Source organism: Ahaetulla prasina, chromosome 1 (assembly GCF_028640845.1).
Source record: "Ahaetulla prasina isolate Xishuangbanna chromosome 1, ASM2864084v1, whole genome shotgun sequence".
In the NCBI taxonomy this organism is placed as follows: domain Eukaryota; kingdom Metazoa; phylum Chordata; class Lepidosauria; order Squamata; family Colubridae; genus Ahaetulla; species Ahaetulla prasina.
Genome location: NC_080539.1, coordinates 181,167,295 through 181,192,781, shown reverse-complemented (window position 1 = coordinate 181,192,781; position 25,487 = coordinate 181,167,295). Strand labels below are relative to the sequence as shown.

The 25,487-nt window shown below is 39.3% G+C and overlaps 1 protein-coding gene across 6 annotated transcripts in view; it reads right to left on the bottom strand.

Moving 5' to 3' along the window:
* The window catches only part of RUNX2 (RUNX family transcription factor 2), a 257,072-nt gene that overhangs the window by 51,132 nt on the left and 180,453 nt on the right, over positions 1 to 25,487 (bottom strand). For 3 of the 6 annotated variants that reach the window (XM_058183463.1, XM_058183489.1, XM_058183471.1), the window contains one exon: positions 16,709 to 21,394. The exons of the other annotated variants lie outside the window; for them this stretch is intronic. In XM_058183463.1, the coding sequence (XP_058039446.1) occupies positions 20,916 to 21,394 (479 nt within the window). In that variant the 3' untranslated portion in view covers positions 16,709 to 20,915. Of the gene's footprint in view, positions 1 to 16,708; positions 21,395 to 25,487 lie in introns of those variants that run through there. 6 annotated transcript variants of the gene reach the window in all.

Sequence of the window (25,487 nt, the reverse complement as noted above, 5' to 3'; positions counted from 1 at the left end):
ACCAGAATCAATTCCTTTTGCAGCTTCATTTGTTTCTGGCTTGCATGCACATACACAAACAATAACACATTGTTGAAAATTCCACAGTACAGAAGGCACCTGACTCTGAAATCTTCCTTGACATTTCTCACTCCCTGTGGATACGGTGTCCTTAATGATTAAGATATGTCAATTTATAAAATGAGTAAACAGAATTTATTTAGGATCCTATCTGAGTCCATACCGGGACCAGAGGTTTAATTTTCCAAGCTTTCAGGCTTGTGCTGGAGCTCATCCTCAGGGAACTTCTCTTTCTGCATAATATAAAATAACATAATAACAGAGTTGGAAGGGACCTTGGAGGTCTTCTAGTCCAACCCCCTGCCCAGGCAGGAAACCCTACACCATTTCAGACAAATGGCTATCCAACATTCCAGTGTTGGAGCATTCACAACTTCTGCAGGCAAGTTGTTCCACTTATTAATTGTTCTAACTGTCAGGAAATTTCTCCTTAGTTCTAAGTTTCTTCTCTCCTTGATTAGTTTCCACCCAGAATGTGAGCACTGGGCTGTTCTATGCATAGTATTTATATGGAGCTTGATTGTTTGTGGCTTAATTGGAGAGTTGATGTCTGGCTATTAAGTCATTGGTTGTTGTTTCTTTGTGCTCCTGTGTCTTCGGTTCCTAAATTCCTAGTAAGCTTGTGATAAATCAACACTCCATAAATACTCCAAAGAACAATCCAGTGCACACATTCTGGAAAGAGAGAGAGAGAGAGAGAGAGAGAGAGAGACATTTCCTGAGGATGGGCTTGAACAGAGTCCAAAAGATTGGAAGACTAAACTTCTGGTCCAGGTGACCGACTCAGATTGGATCCCACAACATTTTCCTGGGACACATATATTTGTCTTCATTTGTGCAAATTTATTTAGTTTAATTTACATCCTCCCTGCCTGCAAAGAGGAAAAAAAACATCTTCAGGATTTAGGCAAAAACATAAAAATAAAAACCCAGACTGGATTTGAAATGGTAATCCATTTCCTCTTATTGTTAAAGGGTTTGGTTTACTGAGTTTAAGAATTTTTTTTTTTTTTTAGAAATTGAAAAAGCATATTTGCGCTAGAGTTACTGTCTGCCTTTCTTTAATGTGAGAGTTTGCCAGTATAAATGGCTGTGGATATGGTATAAACAACCATTAAGAAAGATTCTATTACCCCCAAAAGGCTACGCTTTACTGAATTGTTGTTTCATCTGCACCAGGTTTTAATTTACTGGCAGTTTGGTTGACTTTTTCATTTTGGCACCATTACTGCTGACCTCCTTTTTTCACCTAAAGGCAGTTGCCATTGTATTTTTCAGAAATGTCAGAGACTCTTTCCCTGACTCCTCCATGTTGTTCTTATCTCTGAAGTAGCCAAAAGTCATATATTTCAGAAAGCAAGCCTGCTTTATTATTGCTATAACTGAGCCATCAACTATTACTATTTAGCAAGCAAGCAGGACTCCACAATAGCTGGGAGCTAGCTTGTAGTTGAGCTGGATGTGCTGCGTCAGGCTAACAAACACTCCACAAAATCTTAAGGGAAAAGCCTTTCCAGCTATACTCTACTAACACAGCTGGATAGAGACTGAATTTGATACGTTGTGAGCGTATTTACTCACAAATCATGCAGAACACATTTCTACTCAGCAGCATACATAAGCAGAGGGATCTATATTTTTTAGCAGGATTACAGTGTCAATCTGAGCTGGGTGCAAAAGATGCATAGGACAAAAGAACCAGAAATCTCAGGCAGAGACAGAACCAACTGCCTACAGAATCGTAAGATGCTGACGTGGGACACCCTGCGTGGTTTACCACCACTAAAGGATTTTAACAGGCTTGGGGTTTGGAAGCGAATGGGGTTTGGCTGCTGCTGCATTCAACCATTGGCAGCAAGAACTTTTCTACTGCAGATCTCTTGACGCTCAGTCAAGAGGTCCTGCCTGCCCAGCTTCAGCTGCTCTGGGCTCTCTGATCTCCTCCAAGCTGAGCTTGACCCTTAGTTAACTTCATGGACAAATCTATGCAGCTTTCTAGGTGATGATATGGAAAAACTTTTGTCTTCTGGGTTTTTTTGTTTTTTTGTTTGCTTGTTTTAACCTCCCAATCTACCCTACAGGATGGATTTCTTTGTGGTCTCCCATGCAAGTGCGGATCATGTTCATCCCTAATTTTCTAAACATCAGCCTAGGTCAATTTGGGGCATATTATGAAGTTAAAGATCCTTTGTTTCACCCACAGAAAAACACCCACATTTGGAGTAAAAGAAGCATGCGATGGTGGAAAATGTTTGCCATAATTTCACAGAAGCACCCAAGTTGCTCAGGCACTCTCTTATATGTTACAGCATGTCCCAGCAAACTCCATATGTACTCCAAAACATATAAGATATTAAAAAAAGGTATTACTTGGGCTGTCCACTTTTTATATTTTTTCAGATAACAGCAACTGAAAATCGTGTGCTCTTCTTGGCTGTGTGCAGGCCTGCTACACGTTAATTTCAACTCTTCCTTCTCTGGCAAAATACAAAGTGCTCCTGCCTTCCACTGTTTGGCCACAGATCTTACCTTTGTGGGTAGATATAATTTGCATGCCAGGTATTTGGGGGAAATTTAAAAACATTCCAGTTTAAGGAGCCGTTAACAGTCATGGTGAATAATCAAGGTCCAGAGGTCTTTTCATGGGGTGAAAGAATCACCATTGTAGGATAACTGATACCTGTGTGCGTGGAGTTTCACAGCCACAGGGATCAAGCAACCCTTCAAGATTTAGCTCAAGAATAAGGTCCCTTTCAGGTACGAAGGGGATCTTTCAGAATGAAAGATAAACTCCTTTCATTCAAGGATGATTCACCTCAATAAGAGCAAACTGCTTTGCTCTTTTCCGCAAGGTTCAGCTATTGAAACAGATTCTTGCACCCATCAGTAGATTAGAAGTTAATATTTTATGTTACACGAAAACTCAAAGATCTGTCCTTGGCGAGGAGCCCACAACCTGCAAAGTGCCAGGCTTAGCTTGGATATCCTGTAAAAATATCTTTCAGGGAGAAATATATTGCCTGAAAAACTGAATGTACCCTGTTAACTAATCTTGTAAAATGTGCTAATAATTGGAAACATATGTAAATGTTCCAATTTTGACTGGAAGGCACATTTAGAATTCTTTAGGCAAAAAAGCACAAAGACTATTGTATGAAAAGTTGCAGGCATTTGTGTGTTTAAGAAAATTGTTTTACATTATCTATACATCTATTCTTGCCTCCTCTCTTGGAGAGCCTTCCTAATTGGGATTATCTAGTTTAAATAAATTAAGGGTGAAATGGGATGATATATTGGGGGAGCTGTAAATCCAAAGCAGCCACAACACATACACCCCAGTTTGGGGAAGGGGTCTTTATCTCTTCTATTCAGCACCATTTTTGTATTCTGTCTTTCTCCCATCCAGCCCTTACAGACAAAACTATGTAGAGGTCTCCATTATTCAACAACTAGTCACTGGTGGAAAAGTGGAGTACCACTGCATAATGCTTCACAGCACCTGAGAGTTTTACTCAATGCCCTCTAGGTATTCCCGGCTAATTCAGTGTCCTGTAATCCCTGAATACTATGTTAAACAAATAAAAACATGGAATTAAAGTATTCTACCACGAAAAAGTATAATTGATAGACAAGTTTTGAAGATATTCTTATCATTGTATAAAAGTTGTTCTTTGAATAAATAAAAATTAGGTATTGATACCTTTACTATCACTTGCTTTGTCTGAGACCTGCAAATATAAGGAGAGCCCTTAAAGAAAGTAAAGTATGGTGGTGATAAATCATTTGTTTCTTTTTCTTTTCATATTAAAATACACAGAACTCAAAATGTAGAGTATCTAAAGGTTAGCTTTTTTAAAAGCATTCCTACTTACTGTTTATTCATTGACTGCTTTTTGAACTTCATGTCTTCCAATGCAGCATCCAAAAAAAACCCCAAACCCATTAGCCTCACCAAGACTACTTCTGAATGTAGCTTTCAATGTGCCTTGAAACAGTTCATTACAGCATCTAGATTATGTTCTCATTCTTTGACCATTAGCCCTTCTGTTATGTCTCTTTTGTCCCTTCTCCCTCTTGAAAGACTAAAAAAAATGCGAACTTACAACGATGTGGAAAGTTCTACAACCCATCACTTTCACAGATGATGGAGGGAGGCCACTTCAACAACTGTCATGTTCATTCCTTTTTTTTCCTCGACTCCTATTAAATCTTCTGAACTCAGTCCTGTGATCACCACAAGTGTCTTTATACTTCCACATGCCCCTTTTCTTAAAGAGCAGCAGCAGCAGCAAGAATAACAGAACACTGGAATTTCAGACTATTACAAAATGTTTGCCTTTGATTCCAACCTCATCTGTCGTGGCACAGTGGTTGGAGTGCAGTACTGCAGGCTACTTCTACTGATCGCTGCCTGCCAGCAGTTTGGCAGATCGAATCTCACCAGGCTCAAGGTTGACTCAGCCCTCCATCATTCTGAGGTCAGTAAAATGAGGAGCCAGATTGTTGGGGGAAATATGCTGATTCTGTAAAACCACTTAAAGAGGGCTGTAAAGCACTGTGAAGCGGTATATAAGTCTAAGTGCTATTGCTATCCCTTTCCCATTCAAAATAAAATAAACATATTTTAAGGTAAGTTATCTAAACATTGCACATTTTTATTTTTTAAAAGTATGCCTGTAGGTAGAACACACTAATGCTGAGGGTTGAAAGGAAGCATTTTCCTTGCTTTTTAAAACGTAACGTGCAAACCAGAGGTAGCTGGGAATTATCTTCATTCACTCTTTAACTCAGTCCAAAATGAGAATACCATTCACTAAAATGTACAAAAGCAACTTATCAACAGTTTAAACAATTAAAACTTACAGGATACTATAGTACAGAACCCTAAAAAGACCTTACTTTAGTTCTTTAATAACATAGAAGACTTATTATACAGAATAACAATCTCAAACCAGATAGAGACTGCAGTGCCTTTTAACTGAAAGCTGGGATGAAGAAATATGTTTTTAGATGTTGCTAAAAGCTTAAAGGTCTTGGAACAGGATCATTAAAATAGTTGCAAATAAGAGCTTGTTTAATGCAGGACACTGGAATACAATATTATTACAGGAGCAAATAGTGAATCAGGAAAGAAACAAAGAGAAGAGAGGTGACGGAAGGAGGGAAACGTACGAAAAATGTTAATGTATGTAACGTATGTAAAAAGGATCTGGTTCTGTCCCATTCTGATATTCTGGGAATGAGGTTTTGCAACAAAATAGTTGACAGGAGCAAAGAATGTGTTTTTTTTTACCTTGCAGTTCCTCTAGCAAACAATGGCATAATGTAAAATAAGGATTATGTCTATTCACAACTGGGGAGCTCAACAGGCAACTAATTCTATCTAGGAAAGGTCACTGCTTACAAATAAATGTCCCTTGTATCATTAGAAGGCACTTCAATCTGTACTGGCAAAGTGGTTGCTGGAACCAGAAAAATCTCAAAATTGCAAGGCTATGGATGGTCAGTTTCATAAAAATACAAAGCCATTTCCATAACACTGGTTCTGCTGAAGGCATATGGACCTACATTACGCCTTTATGTTTCAGAAGATTCAGGGTTTCTGACACATCAGATAATTCAGAGTTCTCAGTCATTCTAAATGACATACTATAAGGGTAGTGTCATTTGTACATCATAGCAAAAACAGGGAGTGTCATTTGTACATCATAGCAAAAAAGCACAGTCTGTCTTTCATAAAACCTAGTGTACTATTACTATCACCCACTGAATTAATCTGTGACAGATAGTAGGTCACTACATCATCACGGCCTTTATCAGTTATTAGTGAAACAGCCTAAACCTTCAACCAAGGAAGATAAACACAACAAATTAAGTTATAATGAATGAGAAAGACAATAAATCTTCCTATACTAAATATCTACTTAATCCATGTGTTGAAAATCACCTATCTCAAACTGGCTACATAAAATTCCAGACCAATGTTATGTATCATGCATTCCTGTTCTCGGTACCTTGTAGCAGGAGTGTACATCTGATCATTTTTTTTAATTCTCTCTTTTCACTGTTGTTGGTAGCGAAGAGCTAAATAAAAACTACCAATATTGGGGAGTTTTAGAAAAAAATATTTTTAAGTGTACTGTCTCTTATCAAAAAAAAAAGGGGGGGAACTATTGTATTTAAGGTGAAAAAAATGTTCATTAGAGCAGGGGTCGCCAACCTTGGCAACTTTAAGCCTGGTGGACTTCAACTCCCAGAATCCCCCAGCCAGCTTAAAATTGCCCAGGTTGGAGACCCCTGCATTAGAGTTGTAGTTCACCTTTCCTTCTGAAGCTCAAAGCAGTATACAGAAAGCAATTTCCTCCCTTTTTTCCTCAGTTACAATACACTTACCAAGGTAGGTAAGTTGGGCTTAGAGTATGTGGCTGACTCAGACCTTCTGTGTCTGACGTTATATCTCAACCTCTACTACCAGATAATTTATACTATAGAGTAGGCACATCCTATTTTTAAAGTAACCTTACTGTGCTGCAGTATAACCAAGAAAAAGTTTGTTGTACTGCAGCACAGTAAGGTTACGATGTGCTATTTCTAAAGTCCAACCCTAACCCCAATTCTCATGATCTGCTAAGCACAGGGCAATGATGCCTTGCTAACCTTTTGTAAAGGGTACACAGTAGAGTGGCACAGGGTGAAGTCTGAGAGCCTGTTGCTTACTCAGTGCTAAATCCCCATCTAAAAATAGCCCAGCCAACAGGTCTCTAGAACAGAAGAGGGGTGTGGGATGAAGCAGGAATCCTTCAATAAATGCCTTTGTCTCACATTAAAACTGTAAGGAGAGCACCAGTCACTGCTTTTCCGTTGAGGCTGAATAGAGTCCCTGTAAGGGCAGTGCCCTGTATTTTGACATATTTTTCTGTTGACTCAAAAGACTGAAGGAATGAGCAAAAACCCAAACTCTCAATGCTATTATTTAGAAGTTTCACTTCAATCAAAAAGAAAAACAAGAATGAAAGCACATTAAGAGTTGTAAATCCTACATTACTTTTCTATGAGAAACTCTCATGTATTGTCAGATAAAATATTCTACTCACGTAAGAGCTTGACCAACATTTATGTACCCAGAAGTATGGGTAGGACTGTAGGAACTATTGACTATACCTCTGTGCTTCTTTTACTTGGTTTCACAAATTATGCAGAGGTTAACTTGATTTTGCTTATAGTTCTTTAGATATAAGTTGGAGATGTGCATAGGTTTTGAGGCCACAAATGGTGGGTTTAGAATGAGAAAAGGGATGCTGCCGGCAATTGGCTGCATCACACACATAGGTGAAGCTGGGATAATTCATGGTTTGAGAGGTGGCAGATTTGGTGCTTTGAAACTACATTAAGCTGGTTTATATGCTTCCTGTCTCAATTCTGATTTATTTATTTTTGTGGCAATTGCACCGTCAAAACTGTGCCATCTGAAAGGGCACAATAGAGGGCGTAAAACATTTCAGCCCATACGTGGCTCTAGGATTGCAAGCTGCACACTCTGATCTGAGCTACTGGTCACTATTCAAAATTACATTGTTTTCTGTGGTTAGGCAAGCAAATTGCTAAATCATGCTTTAAACACAGTTCCATGGATTCAAAAAACAAGGGCAAAACAGTTGCAAACAGCACAATAAAGCCAGCAATTGTGTATGAGGCAGGGAAGAAGAGAGGGAAGGAACACCTATGCAGTCAAGAGAGCTATACTCTATAACCAGTTCAAATAGGGATAGGAGCAGAAATGCCATGTGATGAGGAACTTCCAGTCTCGATGCTGTGATTTTGTCGCCAAACAGGGGCTTATGAAGAAGAGGCCCTGGAGATCTCGCATACTTTCTGGCTTATTCTCTTGGTGTTCATCTTAACAGAAGTCAGCTGCTCCCCCTTCTCACTTATCCAGGGTTTAGCAGTGAATTGTTTAACATCTGGCCTGGCTATTATAAAAAAGAACATCCTGCTCTGCTTGGAGAAAACCATCCCTGGCAGTAAAAGGATACAGACCTCTGAAAGCCGCCAAGATTCCCAACATCTGCCTTTATCTGCGTCTAACACACAGGTCGCGTCTCGCAGCTCACTAGCAAAATGCATTGCTGTTCTGCTTACCTGGCTGGTATTTCTTGCATTATGCCCTTTAGTAAGATCTGGGCTTGGATCTTCTTCGTGGGAAAAATTGTTTGATGCATTATGTTGAGATCAAGCAACCAAGGTCAGCAGACAACAGAAGTTTTGACAATTCCGGAAATGGAAAAGTAAACAAAAACTACTTGAGCATTCAGGCTGTTCTTTTAAAAACAACCATAGCCAAGCTTAAAGATGAAAATTAGAAGATTGAAAGTGAAAGAGACAAAAGGATGTTAATTGCTAATTGTCAAGACGCTCAAGACTTCTCAAAACTTAAGATTCTGATGCTTGCAGTAAAATCATTACAACCGAGTTTTTATTTTCAAGATCCTTCATTATTGGCAAAATGAAACCAAAACAACATGTATTGAGTTTTTGGTGTGTGGTTTTTTTTTTACTATTGTAGCATCAGAATCATAAAATTATTTATTTATTTAATATGGCTTCCCATCTCACAATAGTACCTCTGGGAGTATGAGCTAAACCAACAGCTACATGTAAATGACTATGATGCCTGAAGAAATCATACATCCCACTCATAAAAATTATATCTTTTTATATTTTTCAAAGACCTACCTAGTGGCACTGAGGGTGGCGAGGCGCTCCTACGCTTCCTCCCTCATTGCGTCGGCAGATAACCGCCCGGCCGCCCTGTTTCGGGTGACCCGTTCCCTCCTTCACCAGGGGGAGCGGGATGACCCCTTACAGGGACGTGCCGAGGAGTTTAACGGTTATCTATACGATAAAATCGCTCAGCTCCGGGATAGCTTGGACCAAGATTGCGATGATCCGGATGAGATGACTGAGGCGCGTCTTGTTGATATCGTTTGGGATGAGTTCAATTCTGTGACTCCCGAGGACGTGGACAGGCTGCTGGGGAGGCTGCATGCCACTACATGTTTACTGGACCCGTGCCCCTCCTGGCTGGTGCTGGCCACTCAGGAGGTGACACGAGGCTGGCTCCAGGGGATTATAAATGCTTCTTTGATGGAGGGGATCTTCCCCGCCACCGTGAAAGAGGCGGTGGTGAGACCCCTCCTCAAGAAGCCTTCCCTGGACCCAGCTATTCTGGGTAATTACCGTCCAGTCTCCAACCTTCGCTTTATCGCGAAGGTTGTAGAGAGTGTGGTGGCGTGACAGTTTCCTCAGTACCTGGAGGAAGCTGTCTATCTAGACCCGTTCCAGTCCGGCTTCCGGCCCGGGCATAGCACGGAGACAGCTTTGGTCGCGTTGGTGGATGACCTCTGGAGGGACAGGGACAGGGGTTGCTCCTCTGCCTTGGTCCTGTTAGATCTCTCATCGGCTTTTGATACCCTCGACCATGGTATCTTGCTGCGCCGGTTGGAGGGGTTGGGAGTGGGAGGCACCGTTTATCGGTGGTTCTCCTCCTACCTCTCTGACCGGTCGCAGACGGTGTTGACAGGAGGGCAGAGATCGACCGCGAGGCACCTCACTTGTGGGGTGCCGCAGGGGTCGATTCTCTTGCCTCTCCTGTTCAACATCTATATGAAGCCGTTGGGCGAGGTCATCAGTGGCTTTGGGGTGAGCTATCATCTGTACGCTGATGATACTCAGCTGTACTTTTCCACCCCAGGCCACCCCAGCGAAGCTGTCGAAGTGCTGTCCCGTTGTCTGGAGGCCGTACGGGTCTGGATGGGGAGAAACAGACTCAGACTCAATCCATCCAAGACGGAGTGGCTGTGGATGCCGGCATCTCGGTACAGTCAGCTGCAACCGCAGCTGACTGTTGGGGGCGAGTCATTGGCCCCAACGGAAAGGGTGCGCAACTTGGGCGTTCTCCTGGATGGACGGCTGTCGTTTGAAGACCATGTGGCGGCCGTCTCCAGGAGAGCTTTTTACCAGGTCTGCCTGGTCCGCCAGTTGCGCCCCTTTCTGGACCGGGATGCCTTATGCACGGTCACTCATGCTCTCGTCACTTCTCGCCTGGATTATTGCAATGCTCTCTACATGGGGCTACCCCTGAAGTGCACTCGGAGACTTCAGCTAGTCCAGAATGCAGCTGCGCGGGTGATTGAGGGAGCCCCACGTTGCTCCCGGGTAACACCACTCCTGCGCAGTCTGCACTGGCTACCTGTGGTCTTTCGGGTGCGCTTCAAGGTTTTGGTTACCACCTTTAAAGTGCTCCATGGCTTAGGGCCCGGGTACTTACGGGACCGCCTGCTGTTACCCTATGCCTCCCATCGACCCGTACGCTCCCACAGAGAGGGTCTCCTCAGGGTGCCATCCGCCAAGCAATGCCGGCTGGCGGCCCCCAGGGGAAGGGCCTTCTCTGTTGGAGCACCTACTCTCTGGAACGACCTTCCCCCCGGTTTGCGCCAAATATCTGACCTTCGGACCTTTCGTCGGGAATTAAAAACTCACTTATTTATTCAAGCGGGACTGGACTGATTTTTTAGACTTTTTAAATTTCTAAATTTTAATTTTAAATTTTTAAATCTTCTGTAATTTTATATGGGGTATTTTAGGTTTGTCAATTTGACGGTTTTAATTCGGCCACCATTGAATAAGTTTTTTAAATTGATTTTTAACTTTGTATATTTATTGCTTTTTATCTTGGCTGTACACCGCCCTGAGTCCTTCGGGAGAAGGGCGGTATAAAAGTTTAATAAATAAATAAATAAATAAATAAATATCTGTAGCAGAGCACCCCATCCTTCTGACATAGACACCTGGGGAAGCCTATCCCAAAAGATGATGATCCAGCCCCTGCTTAAAAACCTCCAGAGAGATGCAGTCCACCATTGTTCCAGCCAGACTTTTTTCTGGTTTAACCATTCTTATTTTCTATTATTCAACTTGAATCTTCCTCAACCATTGGTTTTTGATCTATTTCAGCAGAGAAGGGTCTACCTTCTCTTACTACCATGTCTTTTCTTAGTCTTGACTTTTGTAGAAGAAAGATGCCCAGCTCCTTTAAATATACCTCAAAGGATGCCCCAAAGGTGCTTTTTCAAAAGGCAACTGGACTTGCTTTATTTTTCCTTGAAGATGTTTTGCTTCTCATCCAAGATGCATCTTCAGGTCTGAGAATGACTGAGAATCTCCATAAACATGCCTCAAAGGATTTGGTTTCTAGACCTTTTTTAAATTTTAAATTTAAAAAAAATAAATATTTTATTACATTTCAACAATTAAACAATTCTCTCGTGCATAACTGTGACCATTTACATATCATAACACTACAATTCACCTATACTCTATACATTTTTACTAAATCTACTTCTACTTTGTCTATTTTCTGTTTTCGATACAGTTGTACCACTGTTCCCATATTAAGTAATATTCTGAATCCATCAACCCTTTCAATTCGAGTGTCCGTTTCAGTGCAATCAAATACTTTTTTTTAATTAAATCTTCAGAGGGTGTATTTGTACTTCTCCAACATTGTGTGAAGGCTAATCTTGCCGCAGTGATTATATGTAAAATGATATATGTTGTTTTTTGGTCATATTTCCCTTTTGTTATCCCTAGGACAATGGTTTCTAGACCTCTTATCTTCTGCATAGTTCTCTTCTAAACTTGTTCCAACTTTTTGTTTTAACTGTCCCTTTTAAAATATGGTATCCAGAACTGGGCATAATACTCCAACAGAGGACTAATCAGTACAAGGTAGGATGACACCATACATTCTTGTGAAATGGACAGAATGTTTCTACTAATTCATTCTAATATTGCATTAGACTTCCCAACTGCTTCCGTACTTGCTTGCTCATGTTTGTGTGTGACCCATTAGTATCATATATCTTTCTCACCAGTGGTGAAATCTGAACCGGTTTACTATCAGTTCGCTGGCTGCGCATGCGCGCTGTGTGTGCCTACACAGTGCGCATCATGCACCAAATGCGAGGTGTGCACACGTGCAGTGTATACCAAAAGGAGGCATGGGGTAAGTAGAACAGTGTACACGAGGGGTAGGTGGGTGATCAGCTGTGGCGCATGATCTTTTTTTTTTACTTTTAAAAGCATTTTTTTTACAACCTATTCGGCCAAACTGGGAGCATTTCACCCGTTTCTCACCCACAGTGCTACAAAACCAGATCTTGACAAATTTGTAGTTAGGTATTGGATTTTTTCATACCTTGATTCAGGGCCTTGGCATCACTGAAGATCATCATTACAGATTTGGCCCAATGTTGAAATGAGTTAATTCTAACTTGTGAATTTGTCTTCTTAGATACTAAACAATCTTCCCTGCTTCATGTCATCTACAGATTTGATAAGCATCCATTTTATCATATCCTCTAGGTTTTGTATTCAGATATTGAGTAGGAATGAACTGGAAGACCCCCTGATACTTTCTGCCAATGCAATACAAAGCTATTTACAAGCAGCTTTTGCATGCAGTTGTTCAGCCATTAGCAAATCCATAGGACCACAATACCATGTTTATTCTTCTTTTCCACAAGCATTTCCCAAGACTTTTATCAAACACTTTATTTTGATTAAGATATAGTAAATTGAAAGCATTGCTTGGGTCTATCAAACTGCTTTGTTAGTAAACGAGATAAGTCTGCTCTGATAGTTTGTTCTTGATAAACGCATTCTAGTTCCCAATAATGTAGCAATCTTCTAAATGCTCAGATATAAATGCTACTTGACAATCTGTTCTAGAACCTTCATACCCATAATATCTCTTATCTCCTTTTTGAATATGTCATCATATTTTCCTCTTTGTGTTTCTAGCACCTCATGGTTCTCTATTGCTTTCAGAGTTTATATTCAGTGGTTCTGAGATAACTTCTTTAACCATCTGATTTGCCTGGCCCTGGAGATGTTTAAAGAAGCAAGATGGGCTTTTATCATACATTTGATACATTCTAAGCTGCATTCCTTCCGTTCTTTTCTTTATCATGTTTGGAAAGGCTTTCTCCTTCTTTTGAGAACAGATAGGGACAAAAAGGTTTGTTGCTACTTCTCACTTTTTTGGCTCAATAATCCACAGGCATCTTAGCTATTCTTTTACTTCAGATATATCCTTTCTTCCAAAACCTTACTAGATTTTGCACTACTTACTAGGTTTGAGCTTTAGTTTTTCTAACCTTATTCCTTCAGACTGAGGCTACTAGTTTATACTTTTCTTAATTATTAACGACCTCTTCCATTTCTCAACTTTTATCTCTTCAGTTTGTCAGTGAGCTTTTTTTTAAAAATTCTTAAAGGACTCTTAAACCTGTCCTTCTCAAAGGGATCATTTGTGCCTGAATTTTTTTTATCTCAGTTATCAGATCTCCCACTTATTCCATTTACTTAGCTGCTGCCCACCCTTTGAGTTCAACAAAATCTGTTTCCCTTGATATCAAGGTATATGACTGACTCAGCTTTTCCTCTTCTGCTTAGTGTAGGCTTCAAGACAAAATTGTCTCTACTAACAAATTCCTACCTTGATAAACATTAGATCTAGGATACTTGAAATTAAAATGTTCAACAACTGAGATCAGAAATCTGCAGGACTCGCCACTTCATCGTAGCTGAGAATTTTCCCACAGATACATCTCTCTTCAGAACTAGGTGAGTTGGTTATGAAAGGCACTCTCCATATCCTCTACTAGGGTGAAGGACCTATGAAATATCCACTGTAATATTACTTTTCTTACTCTCTTTAATCATAGCCAAATACTTTTAACAGGACTTCCATTTTAAGATTTATTTATAAATCACAGCTCCTTCATCCCCATTTTATTGGATCTTTTCCCTTTGAATAAGTAGCATCTTTCTAATTCAACATCCTAATCATTGTTCTTAACCCAACATGTTTCCCTGATACTATTCTAATATTGTCAGATGCAAAAAAATCAGGAGCCAGGGTAGGTTTTTTTAAAAAAAAAAAGTACTACAAGTTTTTTCCCCTGCTGTCTATATATAAGAATCCGATCTACTAACAGTTAAGGCAAATTGGCACAGATAAGAGTTCAAAGGAAGTCTTAGGTCTCGTATGGGGCATAGGGACTCTAAACTGATGATGCATTTGACCCTCGGGCTCACCCAGGTAATCTCCTACAAATATTGTGTTTTTCTCCATTTTCTCCATTACTCCGTTTTCTCCATTACTCCATGTTCTTCCTGTTTCTTACACATCCTTTGTGCATTGCATACTTTGTGCTCTGGTGTGGAGATACTAGAGACTGGAGATATAGCTGCAAGACTTGAGGATTTCTGAGTATCCTTTCTAACTTTGTGCCTTCTTCCACATACCCAGCATTTCTTTGCCTGAATTTTGGCCCTTTCTCCCTTTCTCTTCTAAGAAGTTTCAAAAGGCTCTTGCCAAAAACCTATTTTTATCTGGTCTTCTGCGATGCAAACCATTCCTACCAACCTGTCCCTTATACTGGTGACAGCCTAAAACTTTTCTTGATTCCACTTCCTTCTTAGCCAGTTGCTCACTTCCAGGATCATGCTTTCCCTAACTGTTCCTGTCCTTTGCCTTACTACCCAGGGCTTTATAGTCTCCTATAATCCTCTAAAATGTTTTACTTTTCTAGCAGTGGCCTTAATATCCATATGACAAACAAAAGCACTGAGCAGTGGCTCAGACTGCTAAGACAGTCTGTTATTAACACAGCTGCTTGCAATTACTGCAGGTTCAAGTCCCACCAGGCCCAAGGTTGACTCAGCCTTCCATCCTTTATAAGATAGGTAAAATGAGGATCCAGATTGTTGAGGGCAATAAGTTGACTTTGTATATAATATACAAATGGATGAAGACTATTGCTTAACATAGTGTAAGCCGCCCTGAGTCTTCGGAGAAGGGCGGGATATAAATGCAAATAAAAAAAAAATAGTAGGGATCATTTACTTTAACTGACTCCTGAATATCTAGCAGAAGACAACATATTTAACGCGTTTGGTCAAAACAATGCAGCTTTTGTTCCTTTCAATAAGTTCCCCATTTCCGCGAGCCTGTTTTCCTCCTCTATGGAAAGTTTCCCACTGTTGACCCCTGTGAAGCTGAGTCCTTTCCCTTGTTGAGGTACTGGTAACACTGTATCAGGTGGGTGAAGTATGCCTTCCATGTCTAGAAACAGAATCACTTAATCAGACCCAGTGGTCCAGACCTCTCCTTGTTTGTCCAGTCATATTTTATGTCTCCAAGTACTTACTATTTTCACTGTAATGCCTTTTCCTTCTTGGAGTCCTTCTATTGCCCCCTCTACTCCCGGATAAACTCTAGGGCCCTGCAACTCCTACTGCAAGGAGATAAGAATCTATTTGCAACATATGATACTATACATGATGCAAGTCACCTTTCTTCATGCCTTGTTTCCTTGCACTCCTATTCTTATTTGCCGTCTTGGTCTCTTTTTGGGGTTGTGAGCTTCCAGCTTTCTATCCCCTTTCTAAAGATTGTTGCTTCGAGTACATTATTGAGAACAGTTCTACACATTACCCAGGTTCTTAATCAGTGAGTTTCCATGGTTTTAAAGCCAAATCCATCCTCTTTAGGAATTTCTGAGTTTTTTTTTAAAAAAATGAACTACATTAAATGTTAGCTATCTGCCTTTATTTCTCACCCAGAAATAAACTATCAGTTTTTAGTTACTATTATTGTTTGAGCTCATGACGTTTATTCATTTTATGTATCATCAATATGACTTCAACCTCTTCAATGTCAATATTTATTAATTTATTAAAAGCATGCCTTGACTTCTCATCATTTGGAAAAAATGCATTTATTGAAAAAAAATAACCCTGCAATTTCAAGCCTTAGCATGGATGGAGACCTTGTGGCTCTTTATGTATGGCTAAACTGCAACTCCCAGCATTTCAGGCCATTGGCCAAGTAGCTAGGACTGCTAAGGGATGGTTGGGGGGGCTACATTTCTCAACCTTGGCATACTTGTAAACAGTGTAATGCATACGTTACACTCCTTTTGGTAGCACATGTGTGGGATAAATGTAAGCCCTCAGAATACCCCCAACCTTTCATTTCTCTACCGCAAAAATTGTGAAGCCACACCAAATAATGGAGCCTTAGTGAAAACTTCAGTGACATTTTCCTTGTACCCTTGCTTTAAAAAAAACACCAGAAAGAAAAAAAGAAGCCATTTCTGACGTGCTAGTGACTCCAACATAGAACATAATACCATAGAGATATTATTTGAGGGAATGTTACCTTCTGCTGCCTATGCTTTCTTTCTACTTTTTCCTCCACAGCAACTCCCCCCGCCCCCTGCTTTTTTCATTTATTAAAGAGAGCTCTTATTTTGATACAGGCTATGACGCAACATTTGATGTGTGCACCATTAATCAAGGATTCTTGGAGTTTCGTATAACTATGCTTAAGATTAGGAGCATGCTGTTTTAAAATAGCCGCTTCTATCCTGCAGAAGTTAAAGGAGCTGTCAATATGCAGTTTGGTATTTCAAAATACTCTGGCTCCAGTCAGCTCTAGTCTATTTACAAATATGAGAGATAATTATGGAGATGAAGCAGAAGACAAAGAAGCAAGGAACAACAATAACAAAAAAAGCCACTTTATTGAAAATGAGATTCAAACCTCAAAATTAATATTACAATCATGAGAGAATGCCAAACAAATTCAATTTACAGTTGCAACATACAATACACACAGTCCCTTTGAAGATAAAGTAAACCCTTCCCTTCCACAATCGCTGTCTGCGGCACAAAAAAAAAAAAAAAGAATGTGTTTGTACAATCTGTGCATGGAAAGCAATTCTTGGACAACAGCAACTGGGGGAAAATGAAAGAAATTAAAGCTCGTATTTACAGGAAATGCTACAAATATTTTGCTCCAGCAGAAATTCAAGACTGGTAAAACACATTTAAGCAAAAAATACTGTGGAATATTGCTTAGTGTACCTAGTAAACAAAACGTATTGTAAAATATGATTTCTGACTGATCTATTTAAAAATATTGCAACGAACATAAATGGCTAAATGACAGGTCAAACATACTGAAATGAAACATTATCACAGAAATAAAGCTCTTAGAAAACAGTATTTCCTTTGGTTTATATTTTATTCGTGTTTAAATTATTGCTTTTGTTCATGGCTTTTCTCAGAGTCCTGATGCATGACCTCACCAAGACTGAAATGGAGGCTCCAGCAAGAAAGGAGGGCAAATTTATCAGGCAAACTTGACAGTGCAAAAATCTCTCCTTGATGAAGCCTGGCGAGAAGGGAGGAGGAGATAATGGCTAGCAAATCCATGCCCAGGGACTGCTAGCTTAGAATCAGATTCAATGGAGCACCTTCCTAGATGCTGTGACAAGGGGCTTTTCATGGGCTAGCCGCTAGTGCCTATTTTGTACCAATAAACTTTGGATTTGCTGTGCCTAAATTTACAAGTGAATTCTGTGTTTTATCCAAGGCCAAGATTTGAAAAATCTCTCTGTAAATGCTTATACAGACTCCATAAAGATGCCATCAAAACATTAGGTATCTCCCAAGATGGATAAAGTTGTTTCCAACTGAGAGCTTTTTAAGGCACACTTAAAACATGAAAGACACTAAAGAAGAGCTTTGTGCTTATATCAAAGGTGCTTATGACTCTCTTATTATTATTGGTTACTCTGAACTGTAAAGCAAATCATTTCATTGGTGCAGTCAACAGTAGAAAGGCATGAACTGGATATGTTTTGGGGCAAGCAAAATTGCACACCTGAGCAATCTGGAGTTTTAATCCCAAATGATCCCAAAATGTGATATAGAAACATTACTGAAGCTACAGAACAGAATATAAAAAATGATCTATGCTGGATTAAATCCAGGAATATAAAGCAGTATTGAAATTGTACAAGAATGTCTTTCTTTCTTTCTTCCTTTCTTTTTAAATGAATTTGGGTTGCTGCCTGCAGCCCCTGTAGCAACAAAAAAAATATCCCTACAAAATTATTTAAGATGCATATAGTATATCTTTTAAAAGGCCTTCTCAGCAATAAAAATAATGTACAAATATAGTACCTTTTCTTAAATACACAACAGCATTTGCACTGGCAATTCATGTCCTTATTTTGGTTTGTTTAATCAACAATATTCCAAACAACTTGAAATGTGTAACCAGACACTAGCATTTTTAAGTGCTGCTGAAATGAACATACTTATCTTACAGATAAAATGCTTCAAGCTACCGCAAACAATAAATAGGATCAATAGCAACTTCCATCTTTGGAAGAAAATTACACATCAGGAAAGTCTCTCCTATTTATAAAAAGGGGACTTGATCGTTAACCTTTAGAAGGCCAATAATTTCACTTAAGGAGCAAATGAATTATATTAATTTGCCAAGAATAATTCATGGGGATGTAGAATCATTCTTTGGGCTGTCTTAGCTATCAGCTGTCACTGAAATTGCCCAACTGTATCGTCCATTTTCTTATTGACTGGGTGTTCAAAAGATACTACATCTAACTATCCTTAGTTTCAGCAGCATCACAATCCATGGAAAAGACTGTTGCACACAGCTCAAGCTAAAGACAGCACAAAGGAAATCAAAATAGAGGATAGAAAGACAATGAATTACAAGAAGGTGACACCTTCTTTTAAAGAGCTCTTGTACTCCCTACCTTTCACTCACATCCTCACATCCTGTTTCATTTGGGCTTATGCACAAAGCTACAGGTTGCTGGATTTCGGGTAAAGTGCCAAATTCTATCTACCATGAGTCTAAATAAGAATTGTCAAAAACTACAGTATAATTGGGGACAAAGACACTTACTTGCCAAGGAACTAATTTGGCTTGCTTACCAGCAAAAAAGATAAATGGTAAATGTTGGATGATGATTTTAAGAGCTTCAGGAATATTCATGTTTTTCAATTAGGAAAGCGGAGCCTGACATTATGAAAGCATTGTCTTCTATAATCAACCTTCAGCTACTCTATGTTACCAGATGCTGCAGCAGCATTGAACTGCAGAGGGCCTCTGCAGTGGTTCACGTGTGCTTATTCCACTTTAATGCAATGCCTTGTAACATAATGTATAGTTCCTGAAAAAATAATTTAAGAGTTCTTAAAACAGAAAGCTACTGATGAATTCTGAAAGTGGATGAATTCTGAAATGTCTCTTGAAGAACCTTCCTTGCGTCAATGCAGGGCTGTTTTACTGTTTCCCAAATGCTGATTGAAAAACATGGACAACTTTTGAATTTCACCCAATGAAGCTGGCTGGGATTAAACCATATGTATATAGGATAAATGTATATTTGAAATGTATGTGCGGGAGAGAGGGGATGTCTCTTCTGCTTGACAGGAAACCCTCCTACTAAAGGCCCCAATCTTGAGGGGCAGAGCTTTGCAGTGCAGAGGGCAGAGATGAAAAGGCTCCGTGTTAAGAGCAGAAGTGTCCACATGGACTTTTAGATCCCACCTCCTGGAGGAGTAATGTATTCAAAATAATGCCTGTTCAATCTGTTTCCAGTTAATTTTTACCGGGTTAAAAAAAGACAACCCCATATTCAGTTACAATTAAAGCAGTACCTCCTTCATAAATTAAGCCAATGTACGATGATTATACCTGAATTCTTTAGAGATGGAAGCATTTAATTTTTTTTTTTTTAAAAAAATACATATTGCAGATAGTTTATACTGGAACTGCTTTTCAGAGTTCATGCATGGTCTGATATTCTGTACCAGTCAAAGGCTGCCACAATTTAAAAACAACAGACATTTTTAGAGACCGAAGTCAACATAACATTACATTATAAAAAACCTTAAAGGGACCAAACATCATTAAATAATTATAAATATTTCTTTAAAATTATATGACAATTCATTTTTTGCATATAACCTCAATTTTGTACACATTTATAACTTAATAAAATAAAACAAGATAGCCACACACACATACTACTGATACTGTTTTGGTTTGAGTACGATATATTGCCATTCTCTTTTTTTTTCCTTGCATAAGAAATTAGAATTTGGTTTGTTTGTTTGTTTGTTTTTTGTTTTGTTTTGTTTTGTTTGGGGGACATTTTCCCCCAATAATTTTTTTGGTTAACTTGACTAAGGCAAAGGTAATCACAAAAACACATAACACAAAACAAACAAGTTTGTCTTGGTACCTTATAGGGTGCTATTTCAGCAAAAGAAGAAGAAGAAGAAAGCCAAGTGCTTCAAAAGTTTTCTCTTTCATCAGAGGCAAGGCTTTGATAAGATGGCTGAGGAGTTACTGTAAGCTGAAGATATTCTGATATAAATGGAAGCAATTTTTTTTTCTGTGTACACAAACACACGGAGTGAATTACACTGTGCATGCGTGAGGGTCCTAGAGATTGTATGACTGCAACCGTACCTGAAGTTCAAGATGCTTCTGTTTATTTGAACAACAAATAAAGCACAGGCGTTGTCTTGACAATTGGCAGGAGTCCATGTCTCCTCTCTTGGCAAAAGAACTCGCTTTTTTTTAAAGGAGTCTAGACAGAATGGGCATCTTTTGGGGTTGTATCATTATATTTTAAAATATAAAACTGAGACAACATTCCCAGGAGGAAAACAAACTGTGCTTTGATCCACATTGACTGGAACTATGATGTGGAAAGTCAGTCTCATGTCGTATGCATATAATTTAGCTGTTAACATCCCAGCTACTCAGTTGCACATATCAACAGAATCTATTTCAAAAACAAAACAAAAAAACAGGCACTTTATAATCAGCTGACAATCGTTTGTTTATTGGTTTGCTTTCTGTCTGACAGATTTTATGCCCCGCAGAGAAAATTTCAGTAAGGCCTCCAGACAGACTCATCCATTCTGCCACTAGAATTCAAGACTGTTGGGGAGCTGCTGTGGCTTCCATCAGCCTCCACACCATCATTCTGGGTAGGCAAGTTAGGGTTTAATAATGTGCTGCCGTTGGATGTGGTGGTACAGGGAGGAAGCATTCTGGAGGGGGAACGGTCTCCCCCCGGCACCATGGGGAACTGGTATGATCCTGATGATGTGCCATAGTAGAGATATGGAGTACTGCTGGTCTGGAATGGTCCACTTTGGTTTTGGGAAGAACCCGGATAAGGTGGCGGTAAGTAGGTGTGGTAATGAGTGGTGGCTGACATACCCAATGACATGCCTGAAGTGACTGGCGGTGTATAAGTGAAGGTGGCTGGATAGTGCATTCGTGGGTTGGAGAAGCGGCTCTCAGTGAGGGATGAAATGCTTGTAAACTGCCTGGGATCTGAAAATGGGCTCAGCTCTGAAGCACCTAAAAATTGCAACAAAAGATGGGGGAAAAATTCTGTAAATATCCAGTTCTTTCTTAAGCGTGATGATAGAATGTAAATAAGGAGGAGAAAAAACAAACCCACTTTTCCCGCCCCACAAGAACAGCATTCTACATAAAAAAAAACCTGCAAGGAATAGTGCCTGACATCAACAGTGGTCATACATAGCTTAGAGCTGTCTGCATTCAAAGGCTGCTACTCTGTTAAAATCATGGAATCACCTGTCTATATCCACTGCACTCCAGCCTCTGGTTGTAATTTACACCTCTCATTCTGACAGGATTTGAATGGGGACCTATCAATGAAAGCTGTCAATTTGACACATTCACTAGAAGCAACTAGCCTTTTTCTCAGCTGCCTCACAGTTGTTGTTGTGTTTTAACATGCTTTTATTGGTGGCAGTGAACCACCGGCCTTCAAAAGCTGCTGAAATATAACTTACACTTTCCTCACCACTGAACTTGCTGACTGGAGCTCCCAAGAGCTGTAATTTGACACCACTAGAGGAACCCAAGAACTCTTGTCTGCCTTGCTTTACATGCAGTGATTTTCATATGCAGACAGGCAGAGGACTACATATGGCATCTTTGTGCTTGCCATGAAGAATATGAAGTTTATCCAAACTGATTTATGTACTGGAAGTGAAGCAAGGATGGCTGGAAACATTTCCCTTCACTTGAAGTCAGTGGCTAAAAGTCAAATTTAGAGGATATAGATTATATTCAGAAAATATGGCCATAGGGAGAAAGTCATGAAAAATAGCAATATTATAATACAATGTACTAAAATAATGTGTAGCTGGAATGTTGCCTTATGCACTGACTGGGGATAAAGGACCATAAGCTGTGACACTGTGTACTTCCACTTTCATTCACTCACACCTTCCTTTACATGCTTATTTATAATCTGTCTTTTTATAACTGTCTCTAACGGTTACACAGCTTAGTTTAAAATGGACTTAAGATTCTAAAATCAGGATTTGAATCTGTATATAAAGTTGGAAGCACTTTATAAAAGTGAAAACACCTCGCGGACTTAAAGATGTTAAGAGGATGAAGGCTGAACATAAGCAAGAACAGACTAAGGGAAGGGAACATTTGACCTTTCCTGTTCCCTTACTACCTTTAAAGTGTGGCAATACTATAGTTTTCTGTTCTGGCCTGATATTGGGGTGGGGTGGAGTGAGGAACAAAAGGACAGGATAGGTGGATATATTAAATACAGGTTCAATATATATAAACTTAGCAAACAGTACCTACAGTAAAAGCTTAGAATGAAATTAAAAGATCTACTAACTGAAATAAATTATCCTTAAACTCTAAGTCAAATGGTACTATTAGAAGACTTTTAGAAAAAGGGTGAGGGTTCATTCTCCAAGCTTGTGGATTGGCTTTTGAACATTTCATTACCAGGCTAGGTAACATTTTCAGCAGAGTTTAGGGGAAACCAATCTACAAGCTCGGAGAATGAACGCTCACCCTCATCTATACCCAAGCTACAGATATTTGCTATTATTGCAAAACTTACTTCAATTTACCGATTGTATAAATTGCCAATGACCTACTCAGGTGTTGATCAAATAGTCTTTCTCAAAATCGTTGCCAAAGACTATTGTATTATATTTAACATAGGTATATAGGTATACTTTTCAGTTAAATCTTCCTTTGATAATGGTTAGTTAAAGAATGGTCATCTAGACAAGTCTCTTACCCCATGGTTTGTGTCCTGATTATTAGCTTTTTCACCCAGCAGTGACTGTGTCTGTTTATGCAAAGGATACCAGCTGCTGAACCACCATTGTATGTGAAAATATAGCCTGGCATCTCATTCTCTCTCCTTTAGGAGGAGATGAATACTTTTTAAGGGGGAGAGGGATACATTTGTATCTCAGCTGCATTAATTTGTGGTTGATTTAATCATGTTCACTAACAAACTAGGAATCCTGAATGTGTCTCACTTTATTTCCTGCTTATAGTTTATAACCTTAGCCAAGCCCGTTGCCTCCTTCCAGCATTCTGCTTCTAAACTGGCCATCCAAATACTTTTTAGCAGCTTAATAGCTGTACTCCAACAAAAAACACCATATGCGGGCAAGGCCAGTATTGAAAAGCATAGCAGTCATCCATCATTCCCCATGCCTGATTGAACAAATGCTCCTTGGCAATGTCGAAAGAGCTTTAAGGACTGGAGCCAAGAGAAATATTAAGGGGAGGGGCTTGATAGAGTTGGAGGTACACATTGCCCTCCATTTTGTATATACATGAGCTACCCTTGCTGCATGGAGACGTTTCTGCTCACTGACCATATTCTTCCAAGTGAGGATATAACCTTACTTTCCGAATAGCCAGTTCACTATATTAAGGTTTTGTTATTCTTCCTCCAAAAGACTGTGATGGTGGCAGAAAAGTAGTAGGAGATACCACAAATAAGAACAGCAGTCAAATAGATTTTCATATACGGTGAACAAAAATCTTACTGGAAAACTGTCAGATGATAGAAGACCGTGATGCTATAAGTTGAGCCACACTTAGTCTCAGAATGAAAGTGTTTGGGTATTTTAAGACAGATTCTGCTGGGAATAAAAAGCCTGAGCAGCCCCAGAATGATTTCTCTCAAACTTTTACCCACAACAGAAAAGGAAAACCTCAAAAGTTGATTATATGGCCCCGTTCATTTCCCATTTATATGTCTACAACTACTTTCTAGATATTCAGCCATTCTCAGAATAATGTTTAAACATTTTCAAGCAAAGCAAGAAGGCAAGTAAGTACACCAGTGGGCACCATTCAAAAAGTCCTGTTGTGACATTTGTTGCAGCTTGTTCTTAGTGTATTCAGCATACGAATTATCTAGCCTGGGTGCAAAATTTAAAGTCAGACTGTGGGTTAGATAATCTCTTATTGTTCTCCATTTAGCATGCAGGTCTAATCCTCTCCTTTCTGATCATGTCTTTCCTGAAATTTGCAAGTTTAAAAAAAAAAAAAACTTGTGCCATTGGAAGTTTTAAAAAACGTTTTTTTTAAAAAACTTCCAGTGGCACAATAGAGGCTTTCTTCCTCTCTCTCTCTCTTTTAAACTACTGCTCCGGAGTAGTGCCATATTTCATAGGGGAAGCAGTTGGAAAAGAAACAACTAAGACTCTTCTTTGCACAAACGGGGGTTCAGGCCTGGATCTGGGCCATGTTTGTTAACTTTGGAGTAAAAAATAAGTAGAAAAGGAACTGCATGCCATGTTATTAATCTAACAAGTACATTCTAATATTTTTAGAAAATCCCTTGATATACATTTCTAGTTTCCTTTTCCTTGTGTCTGTTACTAATCCGTGACTTGTAGCTTTTACAGCAAAGGCTCTTCTGAGCAGGCACACATTTCTTTTTCCTTCATTCCTGCCTACTGAACAACAGCCAGAGGCAATACCACCCAGAAACAAAGTTGTTATTTTAGAATCATACCATGTTGCGTCCCTATTCATACTGGGAAAAGGGACTAATATTTATTGAGAAATTTAATGTTGCTATATAATTTCCACAGATGCAGAAAAGATTAATTGTGATTCTTTTTTTGCCTACATTAGAAAAATGGTGAAATTACTAATGTAAGCATGGAAAAGAATTCCTCTTTTTTTGTATGTGTGGAAATATATGGGTATATAGTATCTATAACTCAATGGAAGAACAGATTTTACATGCAGAAGGTCATACATGGTATCTCTGGAAGATGCTGGTCTGGAGCTTTTGCGCAGCAGAAAGCCATCGCTGATCAAGAGTAAACACGACTAGCTAAGTGGACAAATATACTATCTTCTATAAAGCAGCGTTTTACATTCATGACCTTACATTTTGCAATCTTTCCTCCAGTGATGAAGGTTCAGAGTGAATGCCTACTCTTTTATAGCCAAGATGGCACAAAGAAGAATTAGAAGATTTCACAGAAGGAAAAAAATACAAAAATATTGATGGGGGAAAGAGTCAACGCTTTCTTCCAACTAAAATGGCAATTTCAATGGAAACTTTGTTTCCATAGAGTAGCAGCTGGGTGGTGAGGCATTTTCAGTTGAGGAATCTGAGTTTGGG